This window comes from Salvelinus alpinus, chromosome 11 (assembly GCF_045679555.1).
Source record: "Salvelinus alpinus chromosome 11, SLU_Salpinus.1, whole genome shotgun sequence".
Lineage (NCBI taxonomy): Eukaryota > Metazoa > Chordata > Actinopteri > Salmoniformes > Salmonidae > Salvelinus > Salvelinus alpinus.
In genome coordinates this window covers 43,955,040-43,971,909 of record NC_092096.1, presented here as the reverse complement: position 1 = coordinate 43,971,909, position 16,870 = coordinate 43,955,040, and the positions used below count along the sequence as shown (strand labels likewise).

Below are 16,870 nucleotides of genomic sequence, written 5' to 3'. Positions count from 1 at the left end.
ATGCAACAATTTAACAGTCATTTTTGAAGAAAGCATTTAATGGCTCCAGCATCAAACATTCTTTTACATGAACAATCGTACAGTTGTGACCAAATACCCTAGTAGGCAACAGTTAACAGTGTTCCTCCATAAAATCTCCCACTCAGAATGCATGACAATCACTGGGCCTGCTTACAACTGCAGGCTAAAATAGAATAATGAGTAGCAATCCCTTTTCATACACTGTTGGCCTATGTGCAATATATTTTATTGTTACAATCTAATAGAAAGTATTCCTGAAAATATTATACTAAAATCAACAGTTTTCCTTCAAAACATTGTGTCAAATTTGCACTAATCTATTTACTCTAAAGAATGGGAAATATAAATATATTGAATTTCAACAGCATCTTCCAAATGATAAAAGTCTGTTTACACAGGCAGCCAAATTCTGATATTTTTGGTCTTTTGAACAATCAGATCAGCTCTATTGCCAATAATTGGGCAAAAAAAATCTGAATTGGACTGTCTGTGTAAACAGATATGTCAGCATCATGCGGTTAGTTCCTCTGCATTAAAAACCATCTCAGATCAGGTCGTCTTGTATTCCAGTTCTGTTCCTTGGCAAACCTTGAAACGCATCCAAAGAGATCAGGAAACGTCGTCACCAGATCTTTGCAAACACAGCAGGCCGCATCTGCATCCTTATCCGCAACCTTAGTGCTGCAGAAAGACAGAAAATACAAAAGCCATTTTCTATGATGTCAGTGAAGATGCTCAGTGTGAGGCAGTTTCAACATACTGTAACGTCAATTACAGAGGCAGATTTGATTAACAGAAATCAGAGGAAATCTTGATCTCTAACTTGATATCTGGTATGTCATGTTAGGACTTGAAATAAGTACAATATCTATTCAATTCTCCAATTGATTGAAATGTAAAGCAATTTGACATTTAGATCAGTACCACTAACACTAATTGTTGTATTTTGACTTACTAGTGTGCATCAAGGTTGCGTATGAAGCGCAGTAATCCCAATGTGTTCTCAGTGTAGGCCTTCTTTTTACCTTCCAGCTTCTGGATCAACAAAGGGGGCAGCTGTGAAGACAAAGAATTGCTGTATGCGTTAATATTGTTTACACTCTCATAAATGGCTTGTGGTGGTTAGTAGTGAATCAAATGTTGTCTGGCTAACCTTGGATTTCCACTGATAGAAGGATCTCATCTCAACACCTTGGTCTAGAGCTTGAACGAGCTCTTGGTCAGCATTACGATGGTTCTCTGCCTCATCCTGATTCCCAATTTTGATCAAGTAATCCAATCTCCTGATCAAACAGTGCACATGAATACATTTGAAACAAATTATAAGTGAAGTTATGTCCATGTTGTAATTGTCCTCTCAGTCTCATGCTAATCAGTTTAAGAATGGCACTGCCTCATAATTCTTCCCATCACTTGTTGTCAAGCCTCAAGTGATGCAAATAGGTGTAAGTCTCTGGCAAAGGTGTCTATGTAAGGTAAGAATTTCAAGCCATGGATAATGCAAATCTTGCATGATGATAAATCATAGGGCGTTCACAAACTTTATCGAAAACTAACTACCTTTACACTTGGTTTTTAATTTGTTTAACATATTACATTAGCTTTAATACATTTGAATAATATGAATTATTGTAATTATGCACGTAGAATATTATAATTGTGTCACCGTGTCAATCATGTAACTGTAACTAGAATTTAGTTTTATCTCCATGTTTATTATTATTTTCATTATTACCTATTATACACGGCGCCATACTAATAAAACAACTTTTCAAGTGACAAATATAAGGATTTTCACCTCTGTGGTTTCCAGAAGAGGGGATGATTCAGGGTCTCCTCCACTGTAGGTCTCTCATCAGGGACTTCATTGATCATCCACTCAATGAGGTCTTTTGTCACCTCGTCTGCCACATGTTCTAGTGTGTAAGTCCCCTTGATTATGTTTCGATTCTGTTCAAGTTCATCACCAAGTGGATCTTCAAAGGGGTGGTGTCCACCAGAAAGGATGTAGTATACCAACATCCCAGCCACCTGAAATTTCAACAATCATTCAGTCCATCGCTCTACAAACAGGAAATAATCTTTATTCTATCTTCACGTTGCTCAACCTGTATATCAGAACTCCTCTTATATCCAGAGCCTTGTTTGTCTAACGTCTCCTTGGCCATCCAGCATTTTGTTCCGGCAGGGATTGTGAATAGAGTTGTTTGTTCCACTGTCAATCTGCGACTTATGACAAAATCTGCCAATTTTGCATTTCCATTGATATCTGTAAAGGATAAATAATATCATGCTTTTCATAAGTATAGATACTAGAAAATGATTTTAAGATACTGCATATGGATTTTTAACACATAATGATGAAAGCCATGTATTAGATTTAGTGGGAGTGAAAGGCTTAACTGTGCAATACTATAGTATCTCTCACCTATCAAAACATTCTGAGGTTTGATATCCCGATGAAGGACTTTGGTAGTTGGACAATGAAGGACACTTAAACTGCGGAGCACCTCTTGAGTGATTTTCATCAGGGCATGAGTGTCGTCCTTGGACAGGTGTGTATTAATGTATTCATCCAGAGTGTATTCACAGAGCTGAAGAGCAAGATAACCAAAAAAACATTCTTCTGCAAAGTCCATGTATCTCACAATACAGCTACTGTCAAGCTCTGGAAGACGTAAAAATCCTTCCTCATTCTTGAGAAACTGATAGTTTGACCTGATCATTCTCTTTATGGCTACTTCAGTGCCATCATCCCTCAGGCCCAAGAAGACCTCAGTTCCATCACTTCCCTTTGCTATGCGAAAGTAATTATCATCAGGTATAAGAGTGAGGTTTCCCACTTTATATACTTTACTTTCATCCATGTTGGCAAGCTTCTCTAACTGTCTCCCACCTCTTGCTGACTTTGTTCCATTTGCCCTGTAATGGTGACGTGTCAGTGGTGGGGTGGAACGGCTTCACACTAGAACACTCATCAAGGCCAGATTCCTCAACAGGAGTAGATGAAGTATTGAAGGCTAAACATGTATTATTTTCTTGTGTGTCTGTCTCTTCTTTTGGTATGTCTTGCTTTTCTGCCGTTCCCCTCTTCTTCTTCTTCTTCTTCTTCTTCTTGGTTTCTGACAAATTACTGTCTTCTGAATCTTCACTTGCTGACTTGGAGACTGAATGTTGTCTGTCTAAGGACCTGTTTAGATCTCTCAGCTTTACTTTCAGGTTTTCATCACTTCCCCAGTTAAGTAGTCCTTCAGGTACCAGAGTCAGTCCCAGAGAGCTGATGTAACCAGGAACACAACTAAATGTGTAAAGATCTGCTAGCAAGGCATAGGCATACATCTTCAAATCAGAGGAATAACCCTCCCTCTGTGTGCATGGGACAATGTGCTTGCATATTTTCTCAAGGTCAAAGTTGCTCCAACGATCCTTGTCTTTTGTCTTCTGTGTGATGCCATAGAGTATAACAACGATCAATGGCATGTGATAATCTTCTGTTTTACAGGAAAGCAGTTTCACTAACTCAGGAATTAGGGTAAGTGACACCTCATTAGGTATTTCCTTCATTGCGCAAACAACTCTATATAAGGATTTCAATGCACCTGCCCTAAATTTCAGAGGAACTGTGGACAGACGTCTGCTTACATCTTCAACATAGGAAACTAGTTTCTTGGAGTCGTTCAACCATTTAATGTCTTTCTGGAAGTATTCGTCTTCATTTGCACCTTCAATGTTAAAGCACATGTCAATCATAGTGAGGTGGGTTTGTGGGTTCTCCTCTAGTAAGTGAAGATCATAGTGCTTGAAAACATCTGTTGGGGATGTTTGTTTTATTGCTTGTGCAAAATTTTAAAAAAGCTTGATTTTGGAAAAGAACTCACTCTCTTTAGCAAAGTTTTCAATTATTGTGGCCAATTTCAGATCAATTGCAGGATAGATGCCATGATTTAGCCACATTAAAGCTCCAGATTCAAGCAGCTCCTTCACAATATCCTCTCTGTCATGTGCTAATTGAATTGGAGAGAATGGTTGTTCTGCTAGACCGTTTGGATCTGCCTTTGCTTCCAGTAATGTTGTCACTATATTCACTGGAACTTTATGCAGTCCAGCATAATGCAGTGGTGCAAAATAACTATTTGATGGTTTGTTGGGGTCAGCACCTTTTCCCAGAAGAAATGTACAAATCTCCTGATTTGCAAATGCAACAGCAGCAATTAAAGGGGTTACTTCATCTTGTAACTCAACACAAGGGTACAATGCATTGATGTCCTTGCCTCTAATCAATTTATTCAGCCTCTCCTGATTATTATTACTAATGCACGTTATAATAGGATCTGTTGGCTCTGAGATAACCAGTTTGGCCAGATGTTCAAAAACGTCTTCCATAATTCCTATCAATTTTTTCTACGCAGGGATATCTGAGGGAGAAAAAGTCATGAGTATATTTTTCAATTAAATCAAATTGAAATGGGATCCATAGTAACTTAACATGATATTTTCAGTATGCTCTTGTATGTTAAATAACAGTGTATAATATCCTCTTATAATGTATATGTTATTAGTGTCTAAATAGATACCGTGAATATACTGTACAGTACAATTGGTTTAGTTCATTAGGAGAATAATAACTCAAATAAATCTTGCAGTTTTACATCTCTGGTGCATACCTGTGTGGTGCCTTTACCTGACTGAAATACTATTAAAGCTGTTTTATATTATGTCAAATGTAGAGTTAGGATTTGTTATAACTTGGAAAGAGCAGCATTCATAGGACTGTGCCAATACTCTCAGAAATCGACTTTAAAAGTACGTACCCCTTAGAGTTCTTGGAGCAGAAACGTTCTCTCTCAGCCCGAAGCTCACAGTGCCAACTCTACTGATGTGGAAGAGACACAATATAAAGTTCTTCCTGAAACCCAACCTAGACTGGTACAACAGGTATATTTAGTGCTTTAGACAACTCTTCTTACTAAAGTTCTTCTTGAAACCCAACCTAGACTGGTACAACAGGTATATTTAGTGCTTTAGACAACTCTTCTTACTAAAGTTCTTCTTGAAACCCTACCTAGACTGGTACAACAGATATATTTAGTGCTTTAGACAACTCTTCTTATATTTGTTTTCACAATCTTGATCATGGAAACAGCAACATTTCCGGCACTGTACCCAAAAACTCATCAGTACTAAACACAAGGAAACCCAAAGAGATGCAAATCGACTTCAGGAAAAAATAAACCAAGCCTATCCCCACTATCAATACATGGAGTGGATATTGAGATTATGTCAGTACTTGAGGACAACCACTGATTACAAGCTGAATTGGAACATCAAATCCGTCACCAGGGTTGGGGAGTAACGGATTACATGTAGTGGATTACAAAAAAAAAAAAATCCATTACATTACCAGCAAAAATATTGTAATCAGATTACAGATACTTTTGAAAAACTAGATGATTACTTCGAAGATTACTTTGAAATTCGGAAAGCATGTTTGCGAGAAAAATATATATTTGACACTTCTCTGTTTTCTCAATGACATTCGAATCAGCATTGAAAAAAGGCTCAAGTTTAAGTTAGTTACACCTGAGCGAGTCTGACCACAAGTCAGAGACCACTATGATGACACACCAAATGTGTTTGATGGATCGCGGGGAAAAAAGCAGGAATAGGCTTTTATAGGCCACAGTCCAAGCAATGTCTTCCAATGGTGCGACTGCTGTCGGCATCCAAAGATTATCCAACTTGAATAAACGCTTGGAGGTAAGGATGGCAGCACTGGTGTAGTCTACATACAGTGGGGAGAACAAGTGTTTGATACACTGCCGATTTTGCAGGTTTTCCTACTTACAAAGCATGTAGAGGTCTGTAATTTTTATCATAGGTACACTTCAACTGTGAGAGACGGAATCTAAAACAAAAATCTAGAAAATCACATTGTATGATTTTCAAGTAATTAATTTGCATTTTATTGCATGACATAAGTATTTGATCACCTACTAACCAGTTACTCCTGTAAACGTAAACAAATACTGTAAAGCCTCATAACATGGTTAAAACAATAATTTTGGTATCATGGATGGTCCGTCCTTGCATCCGTAGCTCTGTCTATTAATCTGAGAGTGGTTACATTTCTCCAGGCCCATCCCTCAGCTTTTTAACAAAACAGAGGCGGGACGACTGTTTTGTTATTGTTTCATCTGTGGATTTGTCCTTTAAACAGCTGCATATTATCAAGATATCAAAGTGTCACCAACAAAAAGGTAAACAATAGGCCTATAGCAAATGCAGCATATGGGATTCATCTTTCACATGTAAATATCACATTTCAGTAGATTTTTTCAACTCGAATCAATGACCACAATCAGTCCTCCATGACAACAAAATCATAAACAACAGAGTAGGGCTGGCTAAGAAATCCTTAGTTTTGAGGTCCTGCTCAGGTAAAACAATTTGGCTAATCTATACTTTCATATTTCCAAGTCCTATTCTTTAAGATCAAGGGGTGTAACATTAATTGGAATGCCTGGAATTCTGATAGACTTTGGTTTTTAATGTAAAGATATAATTGAATCGTATTATTATAAGTAGTAGAAAGTGATGGGTTAGAAGAAGCCTACATAACCAACCCATAAAGTAAAATGTAACATCCATGTATGGCCAGCCGAGAAAAAACCCATAACTGATCCAAATGGTTGCCCAAACAGGCAGGCTAGATGCAGTTATTTCTAAATGAATACCGGGTGGGTTACATTCAAAACGGCAGGCTTTTGAACTGTTATTCAAATGACAGGCTGTTCACTGCAGTTTACAGCCTAGACTAGAGTTTTGTACTCACTAGAAAACAATAATAGAATGTTTCATTACATTGTGCTGTTGTAGCCTAGGTAGCATACATTTCTTGTCCCTAAAAAACTGAAACATATGGTAGCTTTTCCAGCTGCCTACCTGGGGACTAGGAGGGATTGCACTCAACACAGCTTCGGGAGCTCACATAAGTAAAATACAATTGCTTTTGTCACATGCGCCGAAGATAACAGTGAAATGCTTACTTACAAGCCCTTAACCAACAATGCCGTTGAAGAAAAATATATAACAAATAATTAAGGAGCAACAATAATAAAATAACAGTAGCGAGGCTATATACAGGGAGTTCCGGTACAGAGTCAATGTGCGGTTAGTCAAGGTAATGTACATGTAGGTAGAGGTAAAGCGACTATGCATGAATAAACAGAGTAGCAGCAGCGTAAAAATGGGGGGTGGGAACAACGCAAATAGTCCGGGAAGCCATTGTATTTAACTGTTGAAGTCTTTTATGGCTTGGGGGTCGAAGCTGTTAAGAAGCCTTTTTGACCTAGACTTGGCACTCCGATACTGCTTGCCGTGCGGTAGCAGAGAGTCTATGACTAGAGTGGCTGGAGTCCTTGGCAATTTTTTGGGCCTTCCTCTGACACCGCCGGGTATAGAGGTCCTGGATGGCAGGAAGCTTGGCCCCAGTGATGTACTGGGCCATACGCAGTAACCTATGTAGTGCCTTGCGGTCGGAGGCAGAGCAGTTGCCATACCAGGCGATGATGCAACCAGTCAGGATGCTCTCGATGGTGCAGCTGTATAACTTTGAGGATCTGAGGACCATTGCCAAATCTTTTCAGTCTCCTGAGGGGGAATAGGCATTCTCGTGCCCTCTTCACAACTGTCTTGGTGTGTTTGGACCATGTTAGTTTGTTGGTGATGTGGACACCAAGGAACTTGAAGCTCTCAACCTGCTCCACTGCATTCCCGTCGATGAGAACGGGGGCGTGCTCGGTCCTCCTTTTCCTGTAGTCCACAATCATCTCCATTGTCTTGATCACGTTGAGGGAGAGGTTGTTATCCTGGCACCACACTGCCAGGTCTCTGACCTCCTCCCTATATGCTGTCTCATCGTTGTCAGTGATCAGGCCTACCACTGCTCTGTCATCGGCAAATTGAATGATGGTGTTGGAGTCATGCAGTCATGGGTGAACAGGGAGTACAGGAGGAGACTGAGCACGCACCCCTTAGGGGCCCCTGAGTTGAGGATCAGAGTGGCAGATGTGTTGTTACCTACCCTTACCACCTTGGGGCGGCCCATCAGGAAGTCCAGGATCCAGTTGCAGAGGGAGGTGTTTAGTTCTAGGGTCCTTAGCTTAGTGATAAGCATTGAGGGCACTTTGATGTTGAATGCTGAGCTGTAGTCAATGAATAGCATTCTCACGTAGGTGTTCCTTTTGTCCAGGTGGGAAAGGGCAGTGTGGAGTGCAATAGAGATTGCATCATCTGTGGATCTGTTGGGGCGATATGCAAATTGGAGTTTAAAATGCAAATTGGAGTGGGGTCTATGATTTCTGGGATAATGGTGTTGATGTTGCTACAGACGTGAGTGCTACGGGTCGGTAGTCATTTAGGCAGGTTACCTTGGTGTTCTTGGGCACAGGGACTATGGTGGTCTACTTGAAACATGTTGGTATTACAAACTCGGTCAGAGACAGGTTGAAAATGTTGGTGAAGACACATGCCAGTTGGTCAGCGCATGCTCAGAGTACACATCCTGGTAATCAGTCTGGCCCTGAGGCCTTGTGACTTTTGACCGGTTTAAAGGTCTTACTCACATCGGCTATCGAGAGCGAGATCACACAGTCGTCCGGAACAGCTAATGCTCTCATGCACGCTTCGGTGTTGCTTGCCTCGAAGTGAGCATTGAAGTTATTCAGCTCCTCTGGTAGGCTCGTGGCTGTGCTTCCCTTTGTAGTCCATAATAGTTTGCAAGCCCTGCCATATCCGACGTGTCGGAGCCGGTGTAATACGATTCAATCTTAGTTCTGTATTGACGCTTTGCCTGTTTGATGGTTCGTCGGAGGGCATAGCAGGATTTCTTATAATTGTCCGGTCCTTGAAAGTGGCAGCTCTACCCTTTAGCTCAGTTCGGATGTTGTCTGTAATCAATGGCTTCTGGTTGGGGTATGTACGTACGGTCACTATGGGGATGATGTCATCGATGCACATATTAATGAAGCCAAATCAAATCAAATCAAGTTTTATTTGTCACATACAAATGGTTAGCAGATGTTAATGCGAGTGTAGCGAAATGCTTGTGCTTCTAGTTCCGACAATGCAGTAATAACCAACAAGTAATCTAACCTAACAATTCCACAACTACTACCTTATACACACAAGTGTAAAGGGATAAAGAATATGTACATAAAGATATATGAATGAGTGATGGTACAGAACGGCATAGGCAAGATGCAGTAGATGTATAGAGTACAGTATATACATATGAGATGAGTAATGTAGGGTATGTAAACATAAAGTGGCATAGTTTAAAGTGGCTAGTGATACATGTATTACATAAAGAGTACACATCCTGCCAGTGACTGATGTGGTGTACTCAAATGCCATTGGAAGAATCCCGGAACATATTCCGGTCTGTGCTAGCAAAACAGTCCTGTAGCTTGGCATATGCTTCCTCTGACCACTTCCTTATTGAGCGAGTCACTGGTACTTCCTGCTTTAGATTTTGCTTGTAAGCAGGAATCAGGAGGATATAATTATGGTCAGATTTACCAAATGGAGGGCGAGGGGGAGCTTTGTACTCATCTCTGTGTGTGGAGTAAAGGTGGCCTATACGTTTTTTTCCTCTGGTTGCATATTTAACATGCTGGTAGAAATGAGGTAAAACTGATTTAAGTTTCCCTGCATTAAATTCCCCGGCCACTAGGAACACTGCCTATGGATGAGCATTTTCCTGTTTGCTTATGGCCCTATACAACTCGTTGAGTGCCGTCTTAGTGCCAGCATCGGTTTACGGTGGTAAATGGACAGCTACGAAAAATAAATGAAAACTATTTTGGTAAATAGTGTGATCTACAGCTTATCATGAGATACTCTACCTCAGGCGAGCAAAACCTTGAGACATCCTTAATATTACATTTTGTGCACCAGCTGTTATTTACAAATAGATACAGACCGCCACTCCTCATCTTACCGGAGGCAGCTGTTCTATCTTGCCGATGGACCGAAAACCCCGCCAGCTGTATGTTATCCATGTCGTCGTTCAGCCACGACTCTGTGAAACATAAGATACTACAGTTAATGTCCCGTTGGTATTGATATCCTTGATCAGAGCTCATCCATTATGTTATCCAATGATTGCACGTTGGCTAATTGGACTGATGGTAACCTCCAAATTCTCCACGCAAATGACAGGGATTTGGGGCTGTTCCCGAGAAAGCAGTATATCTTTTGTGTCGGACTCGTTAAAGAAAAAATCTTTGTCCAGTTTGAGGTGAGTAATCGCTGTTCTGATGTCCAGAAGTTCTTTTTGGTCATAAGTGATGGTAGCAGCAACATTATGTCCAAAATAAGTTTAAAAAACAAGTTACAAACAACACGAAAAAACTAACAAAATAGCACAGTTGGTTAGGAGCACATAAAATGGCAGCCATCCCCTCAGGCTTCATTCTACCTATGATTTTGTTGTCTGATGAACTATTTTTCTTTTGCTGTGTAAAAACATTGAGCTCATGAATGATGGTTTACATGCATACTCCTCTATTTAGGCTATAGACTACAGTCGTGGCCAAAAGTTTTGAGAATGACACAAATATTAATTTTCACAAAGTCTGCTGCCTCAGTTTGTATGATGGCAATTTGCATATACTCCAGAATGTTATGAAGAGTGATCAGATGATTTGCAATTAATTGCAAAGTCCCTCTTTGCCATGCAAATGAACTGAATCCCTAAAAAACATTTCCACTGCATTTCAGCCCTGCCACAAAAGGACCAGCTGACATCATGTCAGTGATTCTTTCGTTAACACAGGTGTGAGTGTTGACGAGGACAAGGCTGGAGATCACCCTGTCATGCTGATTGAGTTTGAATAACAGACTGGAAGCTTCAAAAGGAGGGTGGTGCTTGGAATCATTGTTCTTCCTCTGTCGTCAATGGTTACCTGCAAGGAAACACGTGCCGTCATCATTGCTTTGCACAAAAAGGGCTTCAAAGGCAAGGATATTGCTGCCAGTAAGATTGCACCTAAATTAACCATTTATTGGATCATCAAGAACTTCAAGGAGAGCGGTTCAATTGTTGTGAAGAAGGCTTCAGGGCGCCCAAGAAAGTCCAGCAAGCGCCAGGACCGTCTCCTAAAGTTGATTTAGCTGTGGGATCGGGGCACCACCAGTACAGAGCTTGTTCAGGAATGGCAGCAGGCAGGTGTGAGTGCATCTGTACGCACAGTGAGGCAAAGACTTTTGGAGGGTGGCCTGGTGTCAAGAAGGGCAGCAAAGAAGCCACTTCTCTCCAGGAAAAACATCAGGGACAGACTGATATTCTGCAAATGGTACAGGGATTGGATTGCTGAGGACTGGGGTAAAGTCATTTTCTCTGATGAATCCCCTTTCCGATTGTTTGGGGCATCCGTAAAAAAGCTTGTCCAGAGAAGGTGAGAGCCACCATCAGTCCTGTGTCATGCCAACAGTAAAGCATCCTGAGACCATTCATGTGTGTGGTTACTTCTCAGCCAAGGGAGTGGGCTCACTCACAATTTTGCCTAAGAACACAGCCATGAATAAAGAATGGTACCAACACATCCTCCGAGAGCAATTTCTCCCAACCATCCAGGAACAGTTTGGTGACGAACAATGCCTTTTCCAGCATGATGGAGCACCTTGCCATAAGGCAAAAGTGATAACTATGTGGCTCGGGGAACAAAACATTGATATTTTGGGTCCATGGCCAGGAAACTCCCCAGACCTTAATCCCATTGAGACCTTGTGGTCAATCCTCAAGAGGCGGGTGGACAAACAAAAACCCACAAATTCTGACAAACTCCAAGCATTGATTATGCAAGAATGGGCTGCCATCTGTCAGGATGTGGCCCAGAAGTTAATTGACAGCATGCCAGGACAGATTGCAGAGGTCTTGAAAAAGAAGGGTCAACAATGCAAATATTGACTCTTTGCATCAACTTCATGTAATTGTCAATAAAAGCCTTTGACACTTATGAAATGCTTGAAATTATACCTCAGTATTCCATAGTAACATCTGACAAAAATATCTAAAGACACTGAAGCAGCAAACTTTGTGGAAATTAATATTTGTGTCATTCTCAAAACTTTTGGCCACGACTGTACATCCAGTGGTGTACTGGTGCCTGGAGAAGTGAGTATTACTCAGAAGTTGCCAAAACATTTCCAACAACCCAGCCAGCGAAAGAAAGGCGCCCTGTGTGAAAAATTCTATGAGAAACAGTGACATACACTCTGAATTACCTAAAATGCTAAATCCCATATTGGTCTTTCACCGTCAGACCAACCCAAGCTGTGCTGTGCAAGTAGTCTAATAGTAGGCCTACTATTGAAACAGAGTCAGTAATTCACAGGTTTCACATTTTTTGCAGGTTTTAGTTGGTTGTTGCATGGGTCACCAAAATGTAGCTATTATAGTTGGGTAGCTGAAGGGGTTAGGGTCCCAAAGACCCTCCCCATTATTGATTAAGTGGACCTTAAGATTCATATGTTTTGCTGCAGGCCTTATAATAAGATACTGTTGCTTTGTGCCTAAAAACACTGCCACTATACATTGCACAAGCTATCTATATTAGTCTTTATGGTTAAGCCCTGGCTGTTGTGAGTGTGTGCTTGCAGGCTGGGTCTGAGTCAGACCGAAACTAGATAAAGAGAAGTAACCACTGTTTGGTTTTGACATGTTGCTCTTGTGTGACAGTGGACAATGCTAATGAATTCAGAGAAGCTACTGTACTAGGTAACCTAAGCATATTGCTGTATACATACATTGACGTAGGTGATCATACCACTAGGGAGTGATCACATGTACAGTTGAAGTCGGAAGTGTACATACAGCTTAGCCAAATACATTTAACTGAGTTTTTCACAATTCCTGACATTTAATCCTGGTAAAAATTCCCTGTCTTAAGTCAGTTAGGATCACCAATTTATTTTAAGAATGTGAAATGTCAGAATAATAGTAGAGCGAATGATTTATTTCAGCTTTTATTTCTTTCATCACATTCCCAGTGGGTCAGAAGTTTACATACACTCAATTAGTATTTGGTAGCATTGCCTTTAAATTGTTTAACTTGGGTCAAACGTTTTGGGTAGCCTTCCACAAGCTTCCCACAATAAGTTGGGTGAATTTTGGCCCATTCCTCCTGACAGAGCTGGTGTAACTGAGTCAGGTTTGTAGGCCTCCTTGTTCGCACACGCTTTTTCAGTTCTGCCCACAAATGTTCTATGGGATTGAGGTCAAGGCTTTGTGATGGCCACTATAATACCTTGACTTTGTTGTCCTTAAGCCATTTTGCCACAACTTTGGAAGTATGCTTGGGGTCATTGTCCATTTGGAAGACCCATTTGCGACCAAGCTTTAACTTCCTGACTGATGTCTTGAGATGTTGCCTCAATATATCCACATAATTTTCCTGACTCTGGATGCCATCTATTTTGTGAAGTGCACCAGTCCCTCATGCAGCAAAGCACCCCCACAACATGATGCTGCCACCCCCGTGCTTCACGGTTTGGATGGTGTTCTTCAGCTTGCAAGCGTCCCCCTTTTTCCTCCAAACATAACAATGGTCATTATGGCCAAACAGTTCTATTTTTATTTAATTAGACCAGAGGACATTTCTCCAAAAAGTACGATCTTTGTCCCCATGTGCAGTTGCAAACAGTAGTCTGGCTTTTTTATGGCAGTTTTGGAGCAGTGGCTTCTTCCATGCTGAGCGGCCTTTCAGGTTATGTCGATATAGGACTCGTTTTACTGTGGATATATATACTTTTGTACCTGTTTCCTCCAGCATTTTCACAAGGTCCTTTGCTGTTGTTCTAGGATTGATTTGCACTTTTCGCACCAAAGCACGTTAATCTCTAGGAGACTGAGCGGTATGATGGCTTCGTGGTCCCATGGTGTTTATACTTGCGTACTATTGTTTTTTACAAATTAACGTGGTACCTTCAGGCATTTGGAAATTGCTCTCAAGGATGAACCAGACTTGTGGAGGTCTACCATTTATTTTCTGAGGTCTTGGCTGATTTCTTTTGATTTCCCCATGATGTCAAGCAAAGAGGCACTGAGTTTGAAGGTAGGCCTTGAAATACATCCACAGGTACACCTCCAATTGACTCAAATGATGTCAATTAGCCTATCAGAAGCTTCTAAAGCCATGACATCATTTTCTGGAATTTTCCAAGCTGTTTAAAGGCACAGTTAACTTAGTGTATGTAAACTTCTGACCCACTGGAATTGTGATACAGTGAATTATAAGTGAAATAATCTGGCTGTAAACAATTGTTAGAAAAATTACTTGCACGAAGTAGATGTCCTAACCGACGTGCCAAAACTATAGTTTGTTGACAAGAAATTTGTGGAGTGGTTGAAAAACAAGTTTTAATGACTCCAACCTAAGTGTATGTAAACTTCTGACTTCAACTGTATAAAATCAGCTGCACCCTTAGGTGGGGTGCAGAACTTACTCTGAAACATACACGCTATGTTTACATTGTCAACTTCTGTCTGCAATTCCATTAATAAAGGTTTGATTGATTTGCTTAAAGAAGATATTGTCTGACTTGCTGATTTCACCAATAAGCCAATGATTGACAAGGAATCAAGGAACCTACCCCGACATAGCCAATCTAGACTACCGCTCAAATGTTGCTGTAATGGGACTACATGTTTCTGTTTTACATGCTGTTTTGTTTTTTGGTTATTAATTGTCAGGCTTTAAAAACCGAAGCCAGATTGCAACATTTTAGTAGCCTAGCTCAGACTGTGGTATGTGTCTGTGCACTTTCTCTCCGCTGTAAATGGGGCACATGAAAGCAGCAATTGAAGTTTAATTCACCAATGCAAGCCCATCAGGCTGTATTTTCATAAAGTAGATGACTTAACTGTTGACTCATTTATACTCACTTGTGTGTGCTATTCGGCCCATGGGCATTGTGTTTGACACATGTGCAATAGCCTATTAGCCACGTTATGAGTGAATTGTGATCCTTTCCCTTGCTAGTTTGATTGTATTGACATTCCCAGCCTTAGTTTCAGTCGTCCATTTTTGTTCAAAATGTTGAGTAATTGAAACTGAAACAGTGCCTCCCGAATGGGTGGAGACAGTAAACAATGTAGCAGGCCAGCTGTGATTTACAACCTGATAGCAATATTTTTTTGGACTACAAAGAAATGTATTGGTGAATTATATGAATCATGCATTGAACTGCATCCATCTATTCAGCCAACGATGCCTTATTGTACGTCATGGAATAAAACATTTTTAAAAACTATTTTTTAAAACGTCTTATAAAGTTGGTATTGAAGCATAAGCTGGGAATTTGATATTTTTGACTGATATGATTGTCTGTTTCATATCGGCAAAGTAGTTGAAACGCTGTCAGTTCTGCTTGAACTCTGACACAACTAAAGTAATTATCACAACAGAACTACCAGTAGGTGTCACACCCTGATCTGTTTCACCTGTCCTTGTGACCCCCACCCCCTCCAGGTGTCGTTATTTATCCCTGTGTTTGATGTCTCTCTGTGCCAGTTTGTCTTGTATGTTCAAGTCAACCAGAGTGGTTTTCACCGTGCTCCTGATTTTCTATTCTCGTCTACTAGTCCTCCCGGTTTGCCTGTTTTTTGGACTCTATTCCCGCCTGCCTTACCATTCTGCCTGCCCTGACTTCGAGCCTGCCTGCCGTTCTGTACCTCTGGAACGCTGAACTGGTTTTGACTTTTTGCCTGTCCACGACCATTCTCTTGCCTTCTCCTTTATGGTTGTTAATAAACATCTTGGACTCTAACCATCTGCCTCCTGTGTCTGCATCTGGGTCTCGCCTTGTGCCCTTATAGTAGGTCTAGTTAACGTTAGCAAACTTGAAAGAAATACATAAAATTACACTTATAAATTGACTTCAAATAATTTACTCTAGCAAGTTTCACACTGGCGCGCTGCAGTAAGTAAATTGAAAGTTGAATCCATCACTTCCATTGTTTGGCTGTGCATATAGCAAAGTTTGAACATTTGGTGGATACTTAATGAGAACTGAGACCCTACAATGTTGGCAACACTGTCTTGACTATGTCCTATGAAAGCATCCTAACCTTCTGCATTATGGGGAGGATCACTGTCAGTTCAAAACAGATTAACAAACTAATCAACTTATCAAACAATATTACCTCTGCTTAGTTTCCCTAGCGTCACCATGCTTAGTGACAGATGCCCACAACATATTGCTGATGACCGTACCCATATTCTAAACAGGACAGTCTTAAATACAAACCTTATTCTTAAAATGTACTTACCTCATTACTTAGAGGAGAAACACAACATATTGCTGATGACCTCGACGGTTACAGTGACCACTGTACTGAGGAAGAGACAGCAATAAAAGTACTTCCTGAAAGCCAACCTAGAATGATATCTGGTACATGTAGTGCTTTAGCCATATGCAAATGCATCCCATGCAAATTGGATGGGGTGGGCTGTCCCAGGAACAACAGACATCCCAATGATGAGGTCATGATGGGGAAACAATTGCAGCCAGCACTTTATGGGATACCAGTAATTTGCCATGATCTTTATTTTGAAAAGAGCAACATTTCGTGCACTGTACAGCCTAAAGAAAATCAACCTTATTCTCAAAAAGTAAGTACCTCTTGGAGTTCTAGAGGAGAAATCTCCTCTTTCAGCCTTTAGCTCACAGTACCCACTCTACGAACGAGGAAGAGACAATATAAGTTCTTCCTGTAATGCTTTAGCCGGGCTGACATCCGTTACACAATGTCTACCAAAAAGTGGACAACACTGAACAAAACCTA

The 16,870-nt window shown here is 40.7% G+C and overlaps 1 protein-coding gene across 4 annotated transcripts; it reads right to left on the bottom strand.

Annotated features, from left to right (window-relative positions):
• Window positions 1-9: 9 nt before the first annotated feature.
• Window positions 10-16,462, bottom strand: LOC139534235 (uncharacterized). Of its 4 annotated transcripts, none has more exons than XM_071333183.1 (8): window positions 16,355-16,448; window positions 10,022-10,102; window positions 4,833-4,894; window positions 2,130-2,290; window positions 1,820-2,052; window positions 1,175-1,304; window positions 977-1,077; window positions 10-702 (listed from the first exon to the last, which is right to left on the bottom strand). In XM_071333183.1, exons 4-8 carry the CDS (start codon window positions 2,187-2,189, stop codon window positions 540-542), a joined length of 687 nt encoding a protein of 228 aa, XP_071189284.1. In that variant the 5' UTR covers window positions 2,190-2,290; window positions 4,833-4,894; window positions 10,022-10,102; window positions 16,355-16,448; the 3' UTR covers window positions 10-539. The 4 variants fall into 4 exon arrangements, with proteins under 4 accessions (XP_071189284.1, XP_071189285.1, XP_071189283.1 ...); XM_071333184.1 differs by having other exon boundaries at window positions 4,833-4,891; XM_071333182.1 differs by lacking the exon at window positions 10,022-10,102 and having other exon boundaries at window positions 16,355-16,462.
• Window positions 16,463-16,870: the final 408 nt, after the last annotated feature.